Below are 24,937 nucleotides of genomic sequence, written 5' to 3' on the forward strand. Positions count from 1 at the left end.
ATTTGTTTATATTTATTATTTTATAGATTCAAAAGCTACAAGCGGAAGCATTTTGGTCTTGCGAATGGTTATCAAGAATCATATTGAGCATTGAAAAATTTTTGATAAACGCGGGTCAACTTGTAGAATCACTGGGTGTTTTCGATTGGAATGGGATAAAGAATGGTCATCTGAATTCTACTATAGACGTAGCATTACAAATGATGCAGAAAGATTATTCGAAATATTTAGCGTCCAAGTAGGTTCAAACTGATTCGGTATTTACATTGAGCATAGCATTGATTATGATTATTTTCAGACTTGAAGGCATGTTTTTGGAATTCAAACCCATATTTTCCGGTTTTGAAATCGGAACAGATTTAGACAACATCATCAAAGGCATAAATTCTCTCGGTAATTTACCAGATGAATTTTTATCAACAGTCAATTTAAAATGTATGTATAATATATTATTGTCAAATTAATATAATATACATTTTATATTGATTTTAACGTATTTTTTCCGTAGTCGAATTGGAACACACATTTAAAGATTGGAGAGATATGAAATTAGAAATAAATAACAGTACAAAGTTAGAAATGAATGTACTGGACGAATTGGAACACGGAGTTCTAAATCTAGAACCTGTGCGTATATTTACATTAATAATATATTTACGTAATAATGTATCTAAATAGATATTTTATCTTATAGATTCTTATGTCTAATAAAGAAAAAGTGCATATCACAGAATATGTTTGTAAACCTAACCTATTCATGGAAGTGTTTACGATAAATGCTCCAATGGCACAGAGACGTTTGAGCATTAAAGACATCGGTGTAGCTCTCTGCGGTCTGAGCAATGAAGAAAATCAAATTATGGCTGAGATTATGTTCCAAAAGATTAACTTCACTACAGTTTCTAATATTGTACGAATAATATAATAATTAAATAATATTTTTGCTATAATATTAACATAATTTTAAGGTAATGGACTTTGTCATCAAACAAATGCTATCGACCTTAGACATACCTGAAGAGGAAGGTAAAATAGTCATCAGCAACATTGGTAAAACTTCACGATTGATGCCATTCTTCAAGGAAGTGATTGATAACGTAACCGATGTAGCAAAGAATGAGCCTTTGATACAGTCGCTTCAATCTTCATCGAGTATATCTTCATTATTAGCCGGTGAGCTATAAAGAGAATAGTATTTATATATTGAAAATCATTTATTATTCATTGAATTGGTATATTTTTAGAACCCACTTTTTTGAGCGAAGCTGGTGTGATGATGTGTGGTAAGCCGTTCCAGACTAACATCAATAGGTTTTACCGTGTGATCGCCCAGGCTAAAGATAATATTGTGAAGCCTGATCAGAAACAACTCGATGCTCTACCAAGTATGTTTAAATTTATTTATCCTACTTTTCCGCCATGATCCATTGTATCTCCTAATCTTTGTAAAACATCTAATCTTTCTAGATAGCGCCTGAAATAATTTATATCAAGTGTTATAATAACTTTAGTTTTACTTACAACCACAAAGTATTTATACAGTCAAATCCAAATGGAGCAGGGAATCACCAGAATCCCACTTTGGTTGACCAACGAGAGTCAAATAGAGCTGCCATTTATTTAGAGACGTAGCCTCAGTCTCAACTGAAAGATCGGATTCCTAGTCTCAATCTCAGCTTAATTCAGAGGAGGTTTGAGGTTCAGATTAATAACGTCTGAGGAGCATAAACACTTCTAGTTGCCAGAGAGGGGTGTTACATTCTCTTTCAAGGCTTCGCGACTAATTTTTATACACTCTTTTGAGACACCAGACAATCTCTCGATACAAAGAAGCCATTGTAGGGTAACCCCATTTAATTTAGAGATTAATTTCTCACGCCCCTTCAAAAAACGTTCAAGCCCTTATATACCCTCTCCCGAAAGAGAGGGGGTAGTGATGTATTAAAAGATGTTGGAGCAGCGTAGAGATGAGCTCTATTTTTTTATATTATAATTTGGTAATCTGCGCACTTTAAAAATATATTAATTTCAGTATTCCAAGCCTTATAAATTATGTTTAAATAAAGTTTTTTCTTTACGATGACGCTAAAAGTAATTCAGAAAGGGTGTATTTTGCTGGGAATTATTTTAACACTTTACCGACTGGCAGTTTCACTACCAGACTTACGCTAAATACCGGCACTTTTTCGCAAATCTTCGCGAATTTTACCTTTTTTATTTAAATTTATATATCTTTTGATACGGTCAGAATATTTTAATCAAGATAATCATTTAAAAAATGTAATATTAAGGATATGTATTAATTATTTTCTATTTCCGGCGAACCACATGTTGAGAATCACTTATTGATGACTTGAATTGATGCATTGATACATTTATAACATGTCTAGAAAAAATCATTAAAATATTCGGACCGCATCAAAAGATACATAAGTTTGTCTGGTAGTCAAAAAGATACCGGAAGAAATACAAAATATATTTATAAAACCTTCGCATTTGTCTAAATATAATTTAAAAAAAAATTTAAAAATAAAATGAAAATTCATACATTTATTTAGTCATCTCTTAAAAAAAATCATATAAAACACTAAACATATATTTTTAATTTGACATGGAAACGATCACATACACAGGACGCCAATTGGCGTCTGCAGTGTTTAACTTTCGGCACACTCAGGACGCCAATTGGCGTGAGCGGTAGGTAAAGTGTTAAGAGATGTATATTTAAATAAATACTTTGTTCCATAAAACTAATTGTTAATGCATTACAATAATAATAAATGAGCATTAAGTAAATGCATAGATTGAGCAACGTTTTATTTGTAATGTGCATTAACCCTTTCCGCTCGTATGGTGCGTGAGACGCACCAGTACTTGGGTCTATATTACTCGTCAGGCGCGTCAGACGCACCATTTCAATTAATGAAATATAACGTCGATTTTTGGGTATTTCCTGTGCATGTTTTGAATGGCGTTTTTGCAGTTTTGTAGACAAGAGTTTCAAGAGTCATACCTTATCAAAAAAATATCATTTTTACCTGAATCAAGCCGGGGAGAGCTTATTTATCGGGATAAGTCGGGGTTTTTTTGATGACTAAATTTAACGGCAGATTTGCCGTAGCTTCTCCCAAAGGCAACAGTTGGCGATCGCCTTTCGGTTGACACGCGTCGGTGGCGTTTTTATTACCTATTCTGTTTTCGACAGCGGCTCGGTTGTCCGTAATTTGTGTCTAAGTGAAACTATATATAGTGACTGATAATTTTGTTTAATTACTTATTTTGTAATTTTATTGTGAAGTTATTGTAAAGTTAATTTTTAAATATTATTGTGAAAAAATAGTGCTATGGCTAAATATAGTGATTGTGAAGATATGTTTTGTAATGATAGTGTATAATCGTATATTAGGTGACAGTCAAATGGGCGATTCAAAATGGGCGACAGACAAACGGGCGATGGTCTTTTGGGCGATAGAATAATAATGCATTACAAATAAATGTGATGCAAATCATGATCTTATAATTAATTAAATAATTAACGTAATTAAATACATACGAAAATATAAGTAATATTTTGTAGAAAAGAATTAAAAGATGAAAACATTATTCAGTCTAAACAAAATAAATTATACCTACATAAGATATATGTATATGTATATTTACTTATCATTTGTGCATATTTAATCATAAAATTAATCACTTAAACAGTTTGATTTTTTTATTCAAGAATTTAAGAAAGTTACTCGATATCATAAAACACTTAGGCTAAAGTCGGTAATTTTATTATAAATACCTACCAAAAAAATGTTTATAGTGGGACCTTACGCGAATTTTTTTTATGTTTTGAGCCTTGGAAACTACTGTGAGAACAAACTTTTGGAATTCCCAAAAATCGCATACTTTACCGTTATCTATTTTAAACTGGATAGGGTAGTTATATATAAATATAATAACCCAGAACTAGCGCTGATAAGTGCTTATCGCAGATTTTACCCTTTACGCGATTTTTTTATATTTTGAGAATTATAAATTACTGTGAGAACAAACTTTTGGAATTTCCAATATAATTTTTCGTTTAAACCCTTTATAGGACACATATTTTTGTTTTATTTACATTTTTTAAAAATGAATTAATATCTTATTTGTCGTTTTAGGATGCAATATTCTAAATTAAGTCAACTTTATATTGAATGGTAAACTGACCTACCAATGTACGTTATCACGGGTGCTCTTGTAACATTAGGTTCATTATTAAAAAAAAAACATAGGAAAAATAAACCTTAATTTTGGTGGTATATACATGTACCACTTTGTTCAAGGTGTCCTATAAATAGTTGATGTATATTTTATTAATATTTACAATAAAGCAAGGCGTGCAAGTTTTTTTTAATTTCTGTCGCCCAATAAACCATCGCCCAATTGACCGTCGTCGTCGTATAAAATTACAAACAAATACATATTTACCATACAGCTATTCATTAATAAAAGTTTTGTCTATTTTTAATTAAGAAATATATAAAATAATATGACACTAACTGCAACGTTCCATTTGCCCTTCGATGGGGCGATGAGACTAATATTAGTTTATAAAAATATAGATATCTTGTGGGTTTCTTAAATTATGGAAAAAACGTACAATTTGTAATTCTGCGAGCGATGTAAGCTGGCTTCGTTCGCAGGTAGATATATCTAAACCTAAAACCGAGCGGCATATTGTTATTGGTGTATATTTATGGTTTAAACATTTTTCGGTCCCATAAATATTTTAAAAAGGGTCGTCACCCTATTGTGTTAATTTATTGTTATGGATTGCCAACCAATGGTACTTGAGAGAACCAAAAAATATTAAAATGTAATTTAGAGAAATGCAAGTATTTGTTTTGATTTCTTCGTTTTTGATATTAGTTTATTCATAGTTATGCTCTACATTTATAATTTTAATTTTTAAAAAGAATTTAACATTTTTCATTTTTCCCGAGCTGGCGACATACCTAGTACGAAAACGATTACGAGTGCAAAGGGTTAAAATATATAAACTGCGCATTAGCGTTTCGTTAGTGTAGCGAACGACCGAATTTAAGTAGTATTGGATGGGTGACTGCTTATAAAAATTCTGAAATAATTTTAAAACAATGTTTAATTTGAGTTTATTATGATTAAATGGAGTACAATTTTAATGAGTATTATATAAAATAAAATGCATATCTATTGTAATTTAATGAAATAAAATAGTGAGTGCTATTTAACAGGAAATTATTTTGAGAGATAGTCAGTGGTTTGTAACAATAAATTTTGATTGAATCATATATATATGAACAATTTCCAAGAATTTGGGAAGGCTTGGAACACTCTGAATTAAAAACCCAAACAATATAGTCCTAAATATCTCTGAAGCAGGTAGAACTCATTCACTCTCCTATGCTATTTTAATGCCTATAAAAACTTTAATGTTTGAAATGGAACTGTATGTAGAAAGTGCTACTAAAAATCGTATTTTAATAGCACATTCCAAGTACAGATCGATCCTCATTGATGATCCACATTTGCCGCAATTAATGATAGGCTTGTAACCAGTGGCGAAGCTATGAGGGGGCGGGGCGCCCCGGGCGGCACTTGCTTGGGGGCGGCATATTTGCGATGGGATCGTCTAGTGTAGTTCTTAGTCCTGAATGCACTAAAACATATATAAATCAACGAATAACAAGAGCTTAATAAATAACAAGAGATTATGACCCTGCAAAAAATGTATGGGGGGGCGGCAATTTTAATGATCGCCCTGGGCGGCACATACCTTAGCTACGCCACTGCTTGTAACACCTTAGGAAATATCATCATTTTCCTCTTGTTTCATACATTATGAAGACATCGTATATTGGAGACATTTTCTTATAGAAGCATCACCTTAATTCTTGATGTTTCTGTAAAAAGAATATAACTCTTGTAGAAATATTTTTGTGGTATTATATTGATACGTCTGAAAAATGATATCATTTACTCTTTTTTTCTATAGTCTTTCCTCAGAGATCGACAGATTATTCTTATGTACTATTCAATATTTGAATAACTTTTCTTTAAAATCACAAAATCAAAGATTATATGTTTCTATAAAATTGTTTTAATTTATTTTAATATTGCAGCCGATTACTGCCGAGGACTTTATAAGGAAATTTTGAACATGGGCGGTGGTAAAATATTATGGACTTATGCTAAACCTTTATTGATGGGAAAAATATTATATACACCAAGTAATCCAGACGTACAACAAATAATAACACACGTAAGTAATAATATATTTTATTATGCCTTAAATATTTTAACAACCATTTAACATAATGTTTTAGGCCAATGAAAGTTTCAATCAGGTCGGCAAATTAACAAACCTTCTCGATAGATTTTCGTACATGTTCAACTCATTAGATGAAATAATAGAGCATAAAGAGAGCTTAACAACTGTCCAACACCTACTCAAAAGCGAATCAATCAAGATATTGTTCGAGAAACTATCCAACGGAAACGTATCGACAAACTTAAACGTATCTGAACTAGTAAACGGATTCGGTGATACTGAAGATATGAAAGAATTGGTAATAAGAATATCTAAAATGGCAAACTGTATTAGTCTAAATAGATTCGTGTCCGTTGAAAGTGAAGAAGAATTAGAAAAGAAAGCTTTGAGGCTGATGGAAGTCAACGAATTCATGGCGGGCATTGTGTTTGTTAAGAACGATGATAAGACTATTGAATATAAGATCAGAATGGACATCGATAACGTTCCATCTACGAGTCGTATCAAGAATAGATTCTGGATTCCGGGACCTAATGGAGATTTTATTGAAAATCTAAGGTACTTCAGAGGATTTATTCAACTTCAAGATATGATCGATAAAGCTATAATATCAATAAATAAAGATTCAAGAGTTAAGAGATCTATCGACGGATCTAATATGACTGATTGGTCTGTATATACGCAACAAATGCCATATCCTTGTTATGCTAAAGACGAGTAAGTATATGTTTTAAAATATATAAAGCTTAGAATAGATTATATGTAATGATATGATTATTTTTCAGTTTTAAAACTATTGTGAATGAATCACAAGCGTTAGTGATTGTATTCTTCTTCTCGATGATTCTAGTAGTGGCTTCAGTTGTTAGGCATTTAGTATGGGAAAGAGAGTCGGGAAATACGATGGTTTGTATCATATTATATACAATCTGATTATGATCTTATTTTTTTGTATTATATATTACATAATTTATAGTTGATGTGCGTGATGGGAATGAACCGAAACTATCACACATTCTCGTGGTTTATATCGTCAATACTGGAAGTGATAGCAACAATGGTTGCTCTTTGTATCATATTAAAGTTTGGACAGGTCTTGCCTCAATCTGACGCCTTTCTGGTTTTGCTCGTCTTATTCAACTTTGGAGTATCCATAGTCATGTTTTGGTATGATCAAATCTTACAATTAAATATATTTTTATAAATATTAATATATGTATTTTTACAGTTACATGGTGACATCTTTCTTCAAATCGGCTAGTTTAGGCGCTGTTTCAGCTGTCATATTCTATCTGATTTGCTTCTTACCCTATGTGATAGTCTTAGCTCTTGAATCGTTCCTAACGTTCCCGGAGAAGATCTTAACGGTTAGTTCAGTTCTTACTATTGTTTTTAATGGGTCATAACATAAATGATTATTTACAGAGTCTATTCATGTCTTCCGGTTTCTGCTATGGAATTTTATTGACCTCTCGGTTTGAAGTACAAGGAGTCGGTCTTCAATGGAGCAATTTTAATGTCTCACCTCTTCCAGAAGATCCGATAACAGTTATGAACACCGTTTTCATCATTCTGTTCGATTCTATATTGTATTTCATAATCGGATACATCATAAACAATTTGAGATTCAGTAAGTATTATATTTAAATGGATGTATTAATTCGAGATGTTACAGTAAATGTATATTTTCAGTTAGTAGAAATATAATTTCACTAACTAGGCCAGTGAAAATGTATCAAATAATTGATTTATAATTTCACTAGTGAAACTGTATTCTAACATGTATACTGTTGCTGAAATTCACATTTGTGAGTTACGAAACGTCAATAAACAATACAATAATGCTTGATTCGTTTAGGTTAGGTTTAAGTTTGAACAACAAATGGACATTTTGCCACAGTCAAATTGATTGATAATAAATACATAATAAACAGTTAAATTATATTTTCGCCAATAGAAATATATATCTACTGGTGAAACTGTATTCGGATATGATTTAATGAAAATATAACTTCACTGTAACATACACAATTATGCAACACCATAGTTTTCGTGTTTAAAAATCAGTAGCAATTTTATTTATGTAGGTAATTAGCTGGATGTTATATATATATTGATTTTGAAAAGACTTGACAAAATACGTCATGCCTTAATTCTATGAAATAATCTCAATCTCAATAAATTATAATTGTTTTTAATCAAATTAATCCATGCGTTACTGTGCTGTGTAGTATATACACATGCAAAAATGAATGATTTCAAATTCGAATATTGATAAATATCTCTTTAATTATTCATAGTTGGGGTCAATATGTAATAATAATTGAAATTTAGTTAGTGAAAATAAAAGATATGCCCCCGCCTGCATCCCTGTTTAGAATTCACGTCAAAAGCAATAAAATCGTTTCGTCGCCATCGCAGTGAAAATGCTCATTTATTTAGCGTTCATATTAAGACTTTTTATAACAATAATACGACTTATAATAAGTAAGAAAAGACTAAACCAAATTTATGCTTTCTCAGAAGTCAAAAATCCACGTCAAAAGCAATAAAATCGTGCCGTCGCAGTGTAACGCTCGGTTATCTAGCGTTCATATTAAGACTTTTTATAACAATAATACGATTTACAATAAGTAAAAATCGACTAAACCGAATTTTTACCAATAGGAGAGCTCAAAAAACAATTATCCCTTCTTAGAAGTCAAAAGCAATTGAATCGTGTCGGTGCCGTTGCAGTGGGAACGCTCGGTAACAATTACGTAATTGTTTTTGCGCCCTCCTATTGACCAAAATTCGGTTTGAATTCACTTTGATTAATATTTTCATATAAGTCGAAGAATAGATATTATATTTTTAAAATATAATATAATATTGTCACATAAAGTTCTTAAAATAATTTGGGAACAAGGGCGAAGCCCTGGCGTCGGTCCCAAAGGTGTAAGCCTTTTGTTGTGGTACGCGTTACATTCTTTCTCTGGATGATACAGACTATCTAACAGAGGAAAGGGAGTACTCAAAATCAAAACTTTTTAGATTTGGATGATTTACCGAAATTTTTATCGACAAGCCAATTATCTGTTTTTCTGGGAAACTTTTTTTATCTTGTTCCAAAAATCGATTTGGATAGATTTTTTTTGATATATTAATACTCTTGTGGTAATTACTGGTTGATGATTGCAGTTTGCTCTGCTACTGATTACTGATACTACTTGATTTGTGTTTATTTGTAGTTTTCATATTCTTATTTCCATTGAAAGTCTATAAAAAATCTTCTTCAAGCTGATTTTACACATATTAGAGATCTTAAAAAAATGATTGCTAGCTAATTACTATAATATATCACAGAACAAAAAATATATCTCGACAACATCAAAGCGGAATCTGGACCAAATGAATCTGACATCGGAGTGAGAATCGACAAAATAACGAAGGCGTACAAAAACGGCAACAGCACTAGAATGGCCCTCAACAATGTATCAATAGATCTAGTTAAAGGTCACATTACGACTCTCTTGGGTCACAACGGCGCTGGGAAAACGACGCTCATGTAATATTTTATATATTCTATGATAATCTGTATTGCTAAATGCAATATTTAATAAGTAACTTATTTATAGAAATATATTAATGGGTATGATAATGCCTGACTATGGTAAAATAACAATCAATAAACCGATCGAAGACAATAAGAAGAACGTTTTGAATCATATCGGTCTATGTCCGCAATCTGATGTTTTGATCGAAACTTTGACATCCAAGGAGCATCTCATTTATTACGCTCAATTGAAAACAGGATCGAGTTATAAACAGATTAAATACGACGTGGAAAGGTAATGTTTTAGATTATTATGCGATATAGTTGTTTCGTGATGATAATCAATCTTTTTTTAGTATGGTGGAGATTATGGGTCTCGGTCATCTCGCGACGGAACCGGTCCATCGATTATCTGGCGGTTTAAGACGTCGCCTTTGCGTTGGACTCGCTTTTATTTCTAACCCTCACCTCGTGGTGTTGGACGAACCTTCGAGTGGCGTTGATCCGGTGGCTAGGAGAGATATTTGGTCTTTAATCGTTGGATTGAAACAAAATCGTACCATTCTTTTGACGACCCACCATCTGGATGAAGCGGAATTGTTGAGCGATACTTTAGTTATAATGCATAAGGTATATATAAATGCACCTTATTATATCAGCACATAAAGCTAGTAAAAATATTTTCCAGGGCAAAATTTTAACAAGCGGTTCTCCGTTGGCATTGAAGCATCAGTACGGCGACGGCTATAAGCTGAACGTCACATACCCTTTGATAGTGCCGCATAAGAATTACATAATCGGCGACGCAAAGTTGATGGGTGAAAACGAAAAGAATCTAAGCACAGACATAATAAAGATATACGACGCTAAAGACAATATGAATTTAAATATAGAAATGTGCGAAATGAATAAGAATATCAAAGAGCTTCTGAATGTAGTTAAAGAGAACATTGGCAACGCAAACGTGAAAGAAGTATACGGGAATACGATATCTATCAATCTACCGTATCTTGACGATATGTTGCAACAGAATAAGTGAGCTTCGGTTGATATACTTTTAATTGAATAGATATTAACGTAATTTATTTACAGCTTCATTCAACTGATTCAACAATTGGAGAAGACAAAGCAGACTTTGAAATACGATAGCATGTCTATGGATTGCAGTAATTTAGAGCAAGTGTTTTTGAGCATTTGTAAGAAAGCCGAAGAAGACGAACTATTGCATAAGAGTGACAATAATAAGAATTGGAGTGCGGAAATGGGTGAAATGAATACTCCTAGTACATCGAGCGGTTCTTCTACATCCGATACGATATCTAATACGGGTAAATTTATGATTCTATTTTATATATTATAAATTAGTAAGAAGAATTACAATTTAGGTGTTGTATTTTGTTAACAGATACCAAAGAAGTATTCGACGATTCTAATTGTCTGACGTCTTTAGACAAGAATCAAAAACTCCACGGATCAATTCCTCAGCAATTATCAGCATTGCTGTTAAAGCGGTTTTTGCACTACCGTCGCAATTACCGACTTCTAATCATCACTTTGATCTTGCCAGCTGTGTTTGTGGCACTAGCGATGGGTTTCTCTCTGATTAGACCGCCAGCCGATAGTGAAAATCCGATAAATTTAACTCCAGCTCTATACAACCAATTCAGTGCAGAATTTGTGAGGTATGTTTTAGGAATATATATATAGTATATATTCGTATTTTTTTTCGCATTTCGAAACAAAATTAAGGCGCATAAAGGACCATAGATTTTGGAGTGGCACTGGTCACTCGGGTATATACAAATAGCGTCGATTTCAGCACGTGCAAAATTATTTAAAATTGTATTTATATAAATACATTTTTAATCATTGCAAATGTATGCTTCTCGAGTAGCAACATGGTTTCTGTCAATCTCGATCCACTGTCACTAATCTTATGGTTTTGTCTAACTTTGTTTCAAATTGGACTCTGATGTACAAGTGGAAGTCATATACATAGATTTTGAAAAGGCATTCGATAAAGTTAATCATGCTTTACTTGTGAAAAAATGATCTAATATCGGGTTTTCTGAAGGTTTTATAAACCTATTCTCAAATTACTTGACCAATAGATATCAGTTCGTCAAGTATAAAAACTCTTTTTCAGAACGATATAAGACTGGAGTACCTCAAGGATCCAACTTGAGTCCATTGCTGTTTCTATTGTTCATTAATGACATATAAACAGCAATGCATTGTTCAAATTTTTAATTATATGCAGATGACTTGAAAATTTTCAAGAAAGTGCAGTCGATTTCGGATTCCCTCGACCTGCAGGATGATCTCAATTCTTTATGGAAGTGGGCTTGCTATAACCATTTGCCTTTCAGTGTAAAGAAATGTCACACAATTTAATTTTCAAGGTCGTCGATGCTGGCAAAATATTCCTACCGTCTCGGCGGATATATTCTAGATAGGTCTTCTTTTACTAAAGATTTAGGTGTGACTTTCGAAGAATGTTGAAGAAATTAAAAATTAAAATTAAAAATGCTCGGTTTTATTTCAAGGAATGTACGCTACTTCAGGAATACTGCGCATTGCGCACTCTTTATGATGCTCTAGTCCGCAGCACACTAGAAACTAGCTCAATAATATGGATTCCAGGCGTAATGAGTCAATATAATGAATTTAAGCTGTAAAAAGTGCAGCGTAAATTCCTTCGATATTTACACTTGGAGGAATACGGGTATTATCCATGCTTTTATTTTGGGAGCGCTGGGATACATTTCTTTGTCAATTCGCAAAAGTTTATACAATTTAGCACTTCTGAAAATTGCTCAAAGGCATCGTAGACACTCCTTCGGCACTCGAGCAGCTCCAAATGTGGACTCCGGAAGGTGGATATAGTTATCGATCGCGTCCACTGTTCTTGCCTGTAAAGTCTAGAACTGAAGCACTTGCCAACTCTTCTCTGGCAAAGGCCGTTCTTCTGTTCAATACTGTGCATAGAGATATTTACATTTTCTCATGCACATATGGGGTTTTGGTTCAATTCGTGTGGGACAATGCACACCTGTTGATGTGATTTGTGTCTGTTCTTTTATCTTGCTTATGTATTTTTACTTATATATGTATGTGTGTGTATGCGTATATGAATTTATGCATGCATACGTATATATGTATATATTTGTATGTATTTTAAAATTGTAACATATTTTATACTTTTGGCAATCATGACGCATTAGGCTAACCTGTTAATTTTAATTAATAAATATTAAGAGAAAAAAGAAATACACTAGACCCCCAATAACACGGTAAATTATGGACGTGCTATTTGAGAGCGTGTAGTTGGGGGACTAGAAAATACTCATACAATTTTTTGCAATACGTAAGTACGAATCAGGCGTGTGTGGTGAGATATCCTACCTTTAGCTCACTCACAAATAAAATAACGGGCACCAATTCACCGTGTTATTGGGGGGTCTACTGTATACAAATTGCTTCGTTCTAAATTTTTTTTCAAATTTCATTTGAGATAGTATAAACGAATATTTTACAAATAGCAATTAATTATTCTATTATTCGTAAAGCTGAAAATCGGGCGAATAATCAAATATTCGATTGAGAACCCTAGTATGTATCTAGATATTTATATTTTATTAATAATAATTTTTTGATTACAGTTTACCACTAGATCATATTGATAACGAAAGAACATTTTCTATTATAAACGATATATTGAAAAAATCAGTAAAAGACGGCAATCGAACTATTGAACACTGGTCAAAGGTATATTATTTAATGAATATGCGTTATTACATAGCTATATCTAATTAATGATTTTAGAGCAATCGTTTTTGTGAATGCGAAGAAGGAGTTCAAGTATGCAACGATTATGGCAATAGTTCCATTTCAACGCAAAATCAGATGATTGTCTTACCGTCGAATAAACATATAGTACGATGGATTGTCAATACTCAAGACTTATATACAGAAAAACGGTATGTTTTATTAGAAATAATTTAATCTTGAAGGAAGACGGTTTATAAATTATTAATATTACAGATACGGCGGTTGGAGCTCTGGAAAATTGAACGGCTCAAACGATCACAAAGCGAACTTTTTAGTTTGGTACAATAATAAAGGCGATCATGCTTTACCGTCGTATGTGAACACTTTAAACAACGCCATATTAAAGCGCAATAGCAATATGAATATCACTACTTATAACCATCCGTTGAAACTATCGGTTGAGCAACTAAGCAAATCAACACTGTACTCATATATTTTAAACACAATTACCTATTACGTATCTCAAGTATTAATTAAATATATAATTTTAGATTGCAGCACATTGCTGATGTAGGAATAGCTGTAATTCTATCGATTGGATTTAGTTTAGTACCCGCTGGTGCGTGCATTTATTTAGTCAAAGAGAGAGTCAGTCAAGAAAAAAGGCTTCAATTACTCTGCGGAGTTTCACCGTTGACTTATTGGATCAGTACATTGCTATGGGATGTTTTGGTACTATTTATTTTTTGCTTAAAAGCTTTTCCATTATATATAACATGATTAATTATATATTTTTATTTACAGGTAATCATTATAGCGACTTTAATATCCGTATGCGTGTTTGAGATATTTGCTTTACCTGTGTTTGTTGCAAGAGAGAATTTACCAGCAATTTGTCTATTGCTTTTACTTTACGGGTAATTTATTATTTATATGTAAGATTAAGAAATTTGTTACAAGATCAATAAAAAATCTTTTTTGATTAGGTTTTCTTGTTCGTCGTTGACTCACATTTTAGAAAAGTTGTTCAACGATGCCAGTTTAGCAAACATGATCCTATTTTGCTTCAATGTATTCATCGGTGTCATAGGTCTCACGATTCTGCTCATAATTGACGTGTTGTCTAAATCTGAGGTGATTTTCTTGTTCTATGATTTTTTGTGAATAGTGTTTATACTAATAGAAATATATTTAATACAGTATGCCGACAATATTCGTTGGAATCTACACAAAGTCTTCATGATATTCCCTCAATTCGCACTCGGAGATGGTTTAGTAGAAATATCCAAAAACACCATTCAAGCCTCAGTGCTGATGAGATTCGGAATGGACACTTACATCTCACCGCTGGGATGGGAATTGATGGGAGTACATTACATAGCCTTGACTTTGACCACAATAGCGTTCTTCTCCATAAACTTGGCTTACGAATATCATCTTTTGGATAGCATCATCAATAAGTTGCGAAAGAACAACGAAATAATAATGGACGCCGATATAGAAGACTGCGACGTAGCGACGGAACGATATCGCATCGAATTGACTACGATGAAGGCTCATTATAATGCCGCGTTACAGATCAACGAAAGAGACAGCAAAATCGACAAGATGAATATGGCCGTTATTAAAAATGATAAATCGGACGTTTTACAAGTGCTGTCGTTGAAGAAGGTTTATAAGGGTGTTATCGAGGATAGAGTCGCCGTAGAAAATATGACGTTTGGAGTGAAGAATGGCCAGGTTAGTTTTTTTTATTGATATTGATTATAAAATATGAGATGATTGTATAATATGGTTTTTATTTATAGTGTTTTGGACTACTGGGTGTGAATGGAGCGGGAAAATCTACAACATTCAAGATGTTGACCGGTGAATTGACACCGAGCGGTGGACAGATTTACATTGACGGTAAATCTGTCAAGCATTCCGAGCTTTGCAACGGATCTATAGGTAAATGTTTAAATTTTCAAACCCAAAATTCATTTCTACTTATCTTATCACTTCTCAGAAGTCTAAAATTCACGTCAAAAGCAATAAAATCGTGACGGCGATAGCCATTATTGTTTGTTTTGTGACATCATTCCCTGAGTGAGAAACACAAAGTAACATCATTCCCTGAATATATTTATAGATGTGGCGACAGTTTACCATTCCTAATGAGATAAAGACTTTTCTCAGAACCACTTTAAACTACTTTTCCATTTCTCGGAACCAAATTTAAAACTTCTTTCTAAGAAATATAGAAAACTGGGAAATCAGAAATAAAATTTTCCAAAAAACCTCTTCAGGGAAGTCATTTCAACTTTTTTCAGGAGTTGGGCAGAAGTTATCTTTTATTAAGATTCATAGTATTTCATTAAATGACATGCATTTTTCTGGCCAAATTCAAGGGGGGGGGCAAATTTCAGGGTCGGTCCAATATTTTTTCCACATTTTTCAAATAAACATCACTATTTTTCCCTTATACCAGAAACATCCATGAATTTTAAGTCGAAATTTAAGCCATGTTTTTCCACCGAAGCGTTGTAAAAAAAAATTCAGGACATTTTTATAATCCACAAATTAAGTTGGTACCTTCCATTCTAGAATATAAGGAACACCTCTAGACCATTTGGCTCTCTGATTTTTTACTGTATCTTTCACCACCTTGACGATGATCATAGTGCACGCCATTTGACCTGTATACATTTATTTTAATCTCACATCACTTTTTCTCAATCAAAAATAGTCCAGCTTCTGTGTCGATTGGTCAATTTCATGCGTGTTAGACACATTTTTTAGCAGGAATACGACTGCATTCATCCTCTAAACCACATATAAGGGTTGCTCATACTAATATTTTGCAAATACTCACTGGCAATATTCACGGCAATCATGTAAGCTCACTCGATCTTATCAATTTCGAAGTTTTTTCTTCTTCAACAACTGATAATTGATTGTAACTGACAGACTAAAAATTTTCTTGTCAATAAAAAATGAGTGATTAAAAATTTTCAAGAATTAAATTCTTATGATTTTTGGAAATGATGCTGTTTTTTGCACATTACTGTACATATTATATTAATAAATTAATTTTGTTTCAGCGTACTGTCCGCAAACGGACGCATTAGATCCATTAGTCACGTTGCGAGAACATTTAGAATTTTACTGTCGACTGAGAGGCATTAAAAATAAGAATAAGGTAAAATATTACATGTTTTTTTAATACAGTTGCATTGTGTTACATTATCTATAAATTTAATTTTAGATAATCAAGCAAGTATTAAACGAATTCGATTTGACCAAATACACTCATCAACAAGCTGAAACTTTGAGCGGCGGTAACAAGAGGAAACTGTGCACCGCTATATCGCTCATGGGAAATTCTCCTATTGTATTATTAGACGAGCCCACCAGGTATAAAGCTTAATTTATATCAAAATATATCGATACAATAATATTTTATCAATTTTAGTGGAATGGATCCGGGAGCTCGTCGGAATATTGGATTAGCAATTAAGAGAGCTGTAAGAAGTGGCCGCTGTTTATTATTGAGTTCGCACAGTCTCATAGAATGCGAGTCTCTCTGTCAAGTAGCAGCTGTTATGTCTTTAGGTAGATTCCTAGCTTTAGGACCTCCGAATTATCTCAAACACAGGTACGAAACAATAAATATAAATTAATTTAAAATAAATTAATCGATCGATTTATCTGATTCAGATATGGAGGCGGTTATTTAGTGTCAGTGCGATTAGCGTCTCCGGAACAAAAGGGTCAACTCATACAGAACATGAGCGAAGCGTTTCCGCAGATGAAACTGCAAAATTCTCATTACTGCACAACGCAGTTTCTAGTTCCGATCATGAAACATTCCAACGAAGTTCCGATCGACGGTTCTAAAATAGTCAACACTAAATTGAGCGACGTGTTCACGGGACTGTCGAGTATCAGCAGTAGGTTAAATATAATCGATTATAGTATTAACCAGAGCTCTCTGGATCAAGTGAGTCAAATTTTAATCAATGTATCCATTATATATTATATGTTCATATATAATACATGCTTTTCAATTTTTAGGTCTTTATTAATTTTTCACATAACCAAATCGGAGACAATCACCAAAAAGGAAAAATAAGACATTTGAAACTGTCCACTCTGGAAAGGCAGTATAGTAAAAATAAGGATTTAAACATTCCGGAGAACGGGGATGAAAATGTTTACGTCACTAGTTTTTGATTTTTATTTTTATAGACGAACTTCGTTACCAATTTGAAATTCCATAAGTGAATCTAAGGTTGATTTTAAGTGCCTTAATCAAATGTGATATTTTATTAATCTGATATTTAGGAATTAAGTGTGTAAATTGTTAATATGATTACAACAACACAAAAGACGACATTGAGAAGTTTTGTAATGCCAAATGTGTATAATAAAATAATGTTCATATTTTTGTATTAAAATTATTTTCATATAAAAAATATTGATCCTATATTTTAAGTTTATGTTTAAGTTAATAAAAGCAATATTAAGAGATGTGTATAAAAAAATCTTTATTTTCTCACAATTCATAAAATAATTTTCAACATTTTATAAAAATGTTACTTTGAAATTATACAAACAAAATTAATCAATAATCAAAAATCAATATCAATTTATACTTATTAATTCAACAAAAAGTATTTATAGTATATTGGTACTTTTATAAAAAATATATATTTATTGTATGTTATTAATTGACTAAATATACAGAAAGGCCCATTTCAAATTATATATAAGAGCATCATTATATAGAGATGTATAAGACCTTATATTTTTGTGCCTTGCGGTATTATACTAGACCGTGCAGATCTTTGATCACTGCCGGATAATCGTAATAGTCGAACTTACATCCTACATTTTTTTTTGTAACTTATATATGTAAAAAATACTTTTTGATTAGTATATATAGTCAAATGAAAGTCTTGAAAGTGCGATGAAATTTTTAAGCACTAGACAACTTATATTGAATGCTTTCAAATATTCTCCTTCGCACCTTTCATAAAAATATACGAGATAAAACATATTCAGGTTTTCATTTGACTCGTTCACTGTTAATATCAGAAATGTACCTTTCTTTATATTTCTTTTTAAATTTACCAAGCTTTACATTCCGTTATAATTTGGACCTCCGCCTCCTTCGGGCACGACCCAATTGATGTTTTGAGTAGGATCTTTAATATCGCACGTTTTGCAATGTATGCAATTTTGAGCATTGATTTGTAAGCGTTGTCCGTCTCCGTGTTCCAAAGGTACAAATTCATAAACGCCTAAAAATAAACATTGTTTATAAATCGACAAATACATAAATTTAAAAATCAAGCATCGTACCAGCAGGACAGAATCTCCCTTCGGGACCGTCGTATTTCGCTAAATTAATTTCTACGGGAACACTATCGTCCTTTAGAGTCAGATGAGGCGGTTGTTCGGCTTCGTGATTTGTACCTTAAAAATATCTTACGTATTAATAAAACCGTCGAAGATAAAGTTATCGATAAAAATTAACTTACCAGTTAAAGATACGGATGATAACAAATCAAATGTAATTTTACCATCAGGCTTTGGATAGTCTATCGGTGTGCATTCTGAAGCTGGTTTTAGTGTTTTACTATCATGACCTAAAAAATAATGGTAAAAGTTATTGATTACACTGAATTATTTTTTTTTACCACAAAGTGAATAAAATTACAACTGTTTCACAATAATTTTTGTTATTCAATATTGAAAAAATATTTTTTATGCTTGATTATATATTATTTACTAGCAAAAATATAAAAATTAATACATTTTATCATGAAAAAGGTTTCACACTTAATTTAATTTGAATTTAAAAAAAAAGCTAATTTTTTTACAAATTATATTTATTTTAATTATCAAAGATTAATGTACTAGCTTCATTTATCAGTAAATCAAGTATTTTATATTTATTTTTAAAAAAGATACTGATCTGTAGAGCGAAATAATGTGTGACTCACTAAAAAGTCGCTGGCGTTTAAAGGGTTAATCATAAAAACTAATGGATACTTCAACTATTTAAGTCAGCTATTTACAAGAAGCATTCTGTTATCAAAGCATACAATAAAATCACCTGATTCATTCAATAAATTTGTAGAAACTTTCATTCTATTCTACATATACAATAGACCCTCCAATAACACGGTAAATTGAGGACGTGCTATTTGGGTGCATGTAGTTTTGAGACTAGAAAATACTCATACAATTGTTTGTAATGCGTACGTATGAATCAGGCGCGTGTGGTGAGATATCCTCCCTTTGACTCGCTCACACATAAAGTAACGGGCATCCAAATAGCACATCTCCAATTTACCGTGTTATTGGGGGTTCTACTGTACGAGATAAAATCGAAGACAATTTAAATGAGCAATATATAAAATATTTATTTCATAAAACAAATTGTTTGTGTATTACTGTTGGTCAGAACAGTGAACACCTTACGAATGACTGCAACAAATTATTTTTCGAAGAACGATTCACCTTACATAAATACACAATTTATTTTATGGAACAAAGTATTTCTTTTAATGCACATATCTCTCAAAATAATTCCCTGTTAAATAACAACCGATAGAATCTACCATTATTGGCTACAAAGTAACAAAAAAATACTACCTCCATGTGAAAGCGTCCATGGCTCTCTTCCGCCGACAAAAGTAGACAGTGCTGAATATGCTATTCCGCCGTAGAAACCCAGAGCGGAGTGGAACGAAGGTCGACAATTACGAACCGCCCGCAACTCCTTACCGATCCAAGAATCATGCACCATTTTTTCATACATGACAGGTTCAACTTCGGCGCCGTTTATCACACTTTCGCTTATAGATTCAGCGGCAAGCATACCTAAAAAAAATAATCTTTATTTTGTAAATAAATTGATTTTGTCACACAGTAAGCAAAGAACAGTGGATATTATCCGTAATTGGATTCATGAAAGACTAAAAGACTTAATCAAAAACACATTATAATTGGCCGGTGTACAAAGTACTTTTTCGCAGGCCGAAATTACTTCCCGAGTCGTCTATTGATAATTATATCAAGTATATCAATTAATATGTAGCTAATTATAATTTTAGAACTTTCATTAGGTCAAGTCCAAAATATAAACTGAGCAAACTCATTTCTCAGGGGAAAATAAGCAGAAGAAGAAGTACAGAATATATTTTCTCTGCACTTTGATATTACACTATGTTTTAAAAATATGATAGCTATCTTTACTGATATTACTACAGACTTATGATATGAGCGTATTGATCAAAGTATATTCAAACCGAATTTTGGTCAATAGGAGGGCGCAAAAACAACTATCACTTCTCAGAAGTCAAAAATCCACGTCAAAAGCAATAAAATCGTGCCGTCGCCGTTGCAGTGGGAACGCTCGGTAACGAGCGTTCACACTGCGACGGCGACGGCACGATTTTATTGCTTTTGACGTGGATTTTTGACTTCTGAGAAGTGATAGTTGTTTTTGCGCTCTCCTATTGGTCAAAATTTGGTTTAGATGTGATTCATTTGATTATCACTTATTGTAAGTCGTAATATTGTTAATATGAACACTAAACGTTTTCCTGCGATGGCACGATTTTATTGCGTTTGACGTGTCACTTAATAAAATACTATAAATCTTAATAACGTTTAAACATCTCTTTTTAATTTTGGCCCCCCTCCTGAAAAATGCTGAAATGACGTCTCTGCGAAATACCACGCACTACCAACGCCCATTTATTTTGTAAATAAATTGATATTGTCATCCGTAATCGGATTCATAAAAGAATGGTATAAAAAGCTTGTTAATCAAAAGTACATTATAATCGGCCGGCGTACAAAGTATTTTCTCGCAGGCCGAAATGACTTCCCGAGTCATCTTATGATAATTATATCAAGTGTATCAATAAATATATACAACGTGATAAGAAGTGTCGCAACACATGTATAAATAAATCAAGAAAAAATATATTGTACTAACCACTCTTTATTGCATTATGTATGCCTTTGATTCTAGGAACGTTCAGAAAACCAGCAGAACATCCCACTAAGCAACCACCAGGGAATGCCAACTTGGGCAAAGATTGAAGACCGCCTTCGTTTAAAGCGCGTGCACCATATGCAACACGTTTACCTCCTATAACAAAATTAATCATTTAATATATAACATAAATCTTATAATATTAATAATAATAATAATCATACCTTCGAAAGTAGTTTTAATAGACGGATGCAATTTGAATCGCTGGAACTCCCTGAACGGACTCAAATACGGATTTTGATAATCCAAACCAATGACAAAGCCCACAGCTATTAATGGAGTGCCGTCAGGTTCGTTCAAGTGATAAAGGAATGAGCCACCATATGTTCTGAAGTTCAAAGGCCAACCCACGGAATGCTCAACAAGACCAGGTTGATGCTTACTCGGATCTATCTCCCACAGTTCCTTCAATCCGATACCGTACGTTTGCGGTTCAGATTTAGACCTCAGTTTGAAATGATTGATTACCTGTTTTGTTAAATGGCCGTGACAACCTATTAGAATAAAAATATAATATTAATGGGTTCTATACACTTGATATAAACTATTTCAAACCTTCGGCAAAGATCGTCGATTTAGCGTGTAGTTCCATTCCTCTTTCAAACATATCTCTAGGGCTTCCATCTTTAGCTATACCGACATCGGTTGTAGCAACTCCTTTCAAGACTTTTCCTTCTTCGTCCCATAGTAATTCGGCGGCTGCGGTTCCGGTATAAACCTCGACACCGGCACTCTCGGCTTGCTCGCCTAACCAGGCCACAAGTCGGCCCAATCTTATGATGTAATTGCCGTGATTCCATAGTGGTAATCCGGGGAACACCGGCAAGGGTATTCTACCACTAGACGTCAGAAGACTAAACTTGTCTTTTTTAACAGGAGTGTGTAACGGCGCACCGAGATCTTTCCAATTGGGGAAGAGTTCTATGAGCGAAATCGGATCTAGAACGGCTCCTGATAGTGTATGTCCACCCAACTCGGACGCTTTTTCCAATACTACGACTCTGACTTCCTGTAGATAAATAAATAATTAAAAACATAATTTTCTACAGCTACAGATTAAAGACAGACCGAATATTCAGTTACCTTCATTCGGAACATAAACCAAAACTTAATTTTGTTGCAAACCGATCATTACTGGCAAGTCTTCAAGAAGACCGAAATTAGCTTTTAAATTCACTTCCTAATACAAGACAATGCTGTTATCACTGCTATAAGTTGTGCGGCACATATTCACCGATTATTCAATCTTGATTTTGACCAGTGTTTTTCAATATTTTTTCACTTTCAAATTTATTTTATTGCAGATAAAAAAAATCATCTATATCTTCCAGAGTTGTATATGAAAAATAATTAAAAAAAATACCTGTTGCTTTTCAGCAGCGAGCTGCTTAGCTCGAATAGCTGCCGATAGACCTGCAGGTCCTCCACCGATGATCAAAATATCAGTCTCATCGATGGCGCGCTCCATATTGACATCTGATAAGCAATTATTATTTTAAATAATTAATATGATACGCAAAACGATTACATTTTATTAATACCTTTCCATCTCGGATCCTTATCTCTCGGATGTATCGTATAGTGAGTCGTTATTCTCGGAGCTATATCTGAATATGTGCGAATTCCTAATCTTCGAAACACTGAAAAATAAAAATAATATAAACGAAAGGTGCCATTTTATATAAATCTTATAAACTTTGCGATAAGAGCAAGACAACAATAATCATTTAGTTGAGAGTAAACATATGTTTACATAATGCATTATGACAGTTTTTTACGACACGTGGGGAAAGTAAACAACGATACAAGTGTCATTAAAAACATATGATGAAAATTAAAGAAAATATAGAAAACAAACCGGAGGCTGTGTTCCCGAGAAATATAGGAAGCGCCATCGCGAAAAGCACGACCGACAACTCCCGACTTAAGCCGTTCACTAATCACTGGTCAAAGTTTATTCGTTTTCATTTGACAGCGACCTGGTCGAAAAGTTTGGCCTAAACATATGTACATGTTCTTATAAGATAACCAGACGTCCTTCTTTGAGGAAAACTGTCCTCCTTTAAGGAAAACTGTCCTCCTTAAAAATATTGTTCTCCTTTGAATTTTTTTTCAAAATAACCTTATTTTTTAGGTACTTTGCCATTTTCAAAATCTAGTCACCTTTGTTTTTATAAAATATAAATTTGGTCTAAATAATAATTATATGATTACTTCTTTACTATTAATATATTTTAATTAAATTTTATGTTATATGGGGTAATATCGAACATTACTAAATATGTGTAATATTTAAGCCAACAGGGCCGGCCCAAAAATGCTCAGCGTCCCGGACTCAAAAAAAAAAATATAAAAGTCATTAAGGAAATTTTCCTGAGAGATGAAAAAAGGTTGTCACGGAAATATTTATATAATGGAAACGGTGCCGACACGATTTTATTGCTTTTGACGTGGATTTTTGACTTTTGAAAAATGATAATAGTTTTGCGCCCTTCTATTGACAAAAATTCAGTTTAAATATACTTTAACCATCACTTTTATGTCAGATGTCGGCAGTAATATCAGTAAAGATATCTGTGGAGGCCCACTTATATATATATATATACATATATGTTTTATGATGGGCAAATAGGTAGCACTGACGTAACGTGGTCACAATCTCTTGGCGGACTTACAACGGCCGACGGTGCCTCGTGCACCGTTCACTCATGTCTCAATAAAATACTACTTCAGCGGCTCAATCAGTATCTAATTGATACCCATCATCATCTGTCACAAAAAGATTGGTCCCCATTACATACTCCATAAATATGAAAGTTTCAAGTTATTTTACTTCGTATGAAAATAGTATTATTCACGTAAATACAGTACTGCGACGAAAACTTGAAAAGCTTGTAACTAAGTTATTATATGCTCTTCAATGCGATCGTCGATTGTCAATAAAAATCTGTGTTATTTACTACACCTTTTATAATATTTAATTTTGCAAATCTTATCGCACTTAGTACGTCTTTGAAAATATTTTGAAGTAGTAATCTGCCCGGTGACTTCCTGCAATTTTTCTCAGATAGTAGCAGAGACGTAATTTTAGCATTTAATAAAAGTGGGAATGGGGCAAAAGTGAGCCATTCAGTGGTTGTTTTTTTAATATTTCCATTTCATTAATATTCATAGCATTTCATTAAATCTCATGCATTTTTCTTGCCAAGTTCAAAGAGGTCCCTTTTTATAATCCACGTCAAATACATTAAAAGCATACTGTCGTTGTCGCAATGGAAATACTCGATTATCT

General features: G+C 32.9%; 2 protein-coding genes across 2 annotated transcripts in view; one reads left to right on the forward strand and one right to left on the reverse strand.

Moving 5' to 3' along the window:
- The window catches only part of ldd (lipid droplet defective), a 52,944-nt gene extending 34,930 nt beyond the window's left edge, over window positions 1-18,014 (forward strand). The window contains exons 27-57 of the mRNA XM_088196039.1: window positions 27-238; window positions 299-435; window positions 509-627; window positions 695-910; window positions 969-1,173; window positions 1,245-1,385; window positions 6,135-6,274; window positions 6,339-7,000; window positions 7,069-7,189; window positions 7,260-7,450; window positions 7,512-7,650; window positions 7,709-7,913; window positions 9,629-9,830; window positions 9,901-10,113; window positions 10,175-10,448; window positions 10,507-10,853; window positions 10,911-11,146; window positions 11,224-11,500; window positions 13,481-13,586; window positions 13,644-13,798; window positions 13,863-14,072; window positions 14,141-14,321; window positions 14,394-14,506; window positions 14,576-14,723; window positions 14,790-15,329; window positions 15,398-15,539; window positions 16,673-16,770; window positions 16,837-16,985; window positions 17,044-17,226; window positions 17,289-17,571; window positions 17,646-18,014. Coding sequence (XP_088052165.1) covers window positions 27-238; window positions 299-435; window positions 509-627; window positions 695-910; window positions 969-1,173; window positions 1,245-1,385; window positions 6,135-6,274; window positions 6,339-7,000; window positions 7,069-7,189; window positions 7,260-7,450; window positions 7,512-7,650; window positions 7,709-7,913; window positions 9,629-9,830; window positions 9,901-10,113; window positions 10,175-10,448; window positions 10,507-10,853; window positions 10,911-11,146; window positions 11,224-11,500; window positions 13,481-13,586; window positions 13,644-13,798; window positions 13,863-14,072; window positions 14,141-14,321; window positions 14,394-14,506; window positions 14,576-14,723; window positions 14,790-15,329; window positions 15,398-15,539; window positions 16,673-16,770; window positions 16,837-16,985; window positions 17,044-17,226; window positions 17,289-17,571; window positions 17,646-17,804 — 6,504 coding nt within the window. The 3' untranslated portion in view covers window positions 17,805-18,014. The remainder of the gene's footprint in view (window positions 1-26; window positions 239-298; window positions 436-508; window positions 628-694; window positions 911-968; window positions 1,174-1,244; window positions 1,386-6,134; window positions 6,275-6,338; window positions 7,001-7,068; window positions 7,190-7,259; window positions 7,451-7,511; window positions 7,651-7,708; window positions 7,914-9,628; window positions 9,831-9,900; window positions 10,114-10,174; window positions 10,449-10,506; window positions 10,854-10,910; window positions 11,147-11,223; window positions 11,501-13,480; window positions 13,587-13,643; window positions 13,799-13,862; window positions 14,073-14,140; window positions 14,322-14,393; window positions 14,507-14,575; window positions 14,724-14,789; window positions 15,330-15,397; window positions 15,540-16,672; window positions 16,771-16,836; window positions 16,986-17,043; window positions 17,227-17,288; window positions 17,572-17,645) is intronic.
- Window positions 18,015-18,093: 79 nt separating this feature from the next.
- On the reverse strand, window positions 18,094-23,618 carry Etf-QO (electron transfer flavoprotein-ubiquinone oxidoreductase). The gene is made up of 10 exons (XM_088196040.1): window positions 23,504-23,618; window positions 23,187-23,285; window positions 23,009-23,121; window positions 22,201-22,654; window positions 21,810-22,139; window positions 21,586-21,741; window positions 20,235-20,462; window positions 19,115-19,222; window positions 18,936-19,049; window positions 18,094-18,874 (listed from the first exon to the last, which is right to left on the reverse strand). Exons 1-10 carry the CDS (start codon window positions 23,538-23,540, stop codon window positions 18,711-18,713), a joined length of 1,803 nt encoding a protein of 600 aa, XP_088052166.1. The 5' UTR covers window positions 23,541-23,618; the 3' UTR covers window positions 18,094-18,710.
- Window positions 23,619-24,937: the final 1,319 nt, after the last annotated feature.

This window comes from Plectrocnemia conspersa, unplaced genomic scaffold (genome assembly GCF_051122295.1).
Source record: "Plectrocnemia conspersa isolate PC_06_02 unplaced genomic scaffold, ASM5112229v1 ptg000010l, whole genome shotgun sequence".
Classification (NCBI taxonomy): domain Eukaryota; kingdom Metazoa; phylum Arthropoda; class Insecta; order Trichoptera; family Polycentropodidae; genus Plectrocnemia; species Plectrocnemia conspersa.

Coding starts and splice junctions, on each gene's coding strand:
- Etf-QO (XM_088196040.1), bottom strand. CDS start 23,540: ATGGCGCTTCCTATATTTCTCGGGAACACAGCCTCCG. Junction 20,463..21,585: donor ACATAATGCAATAAAGAGTG/GTTAGTACAATA, acceptor TATTTTTTTTAG/GTATGCTTGCCGCTGAATCT. Junction 19,223..20,234: donor ATGGACGCTTTCACATGGAG/GTAGTATTTTTT, acceptor ATTATTTTTTAG/GTCATGATAGTAAAACACTA.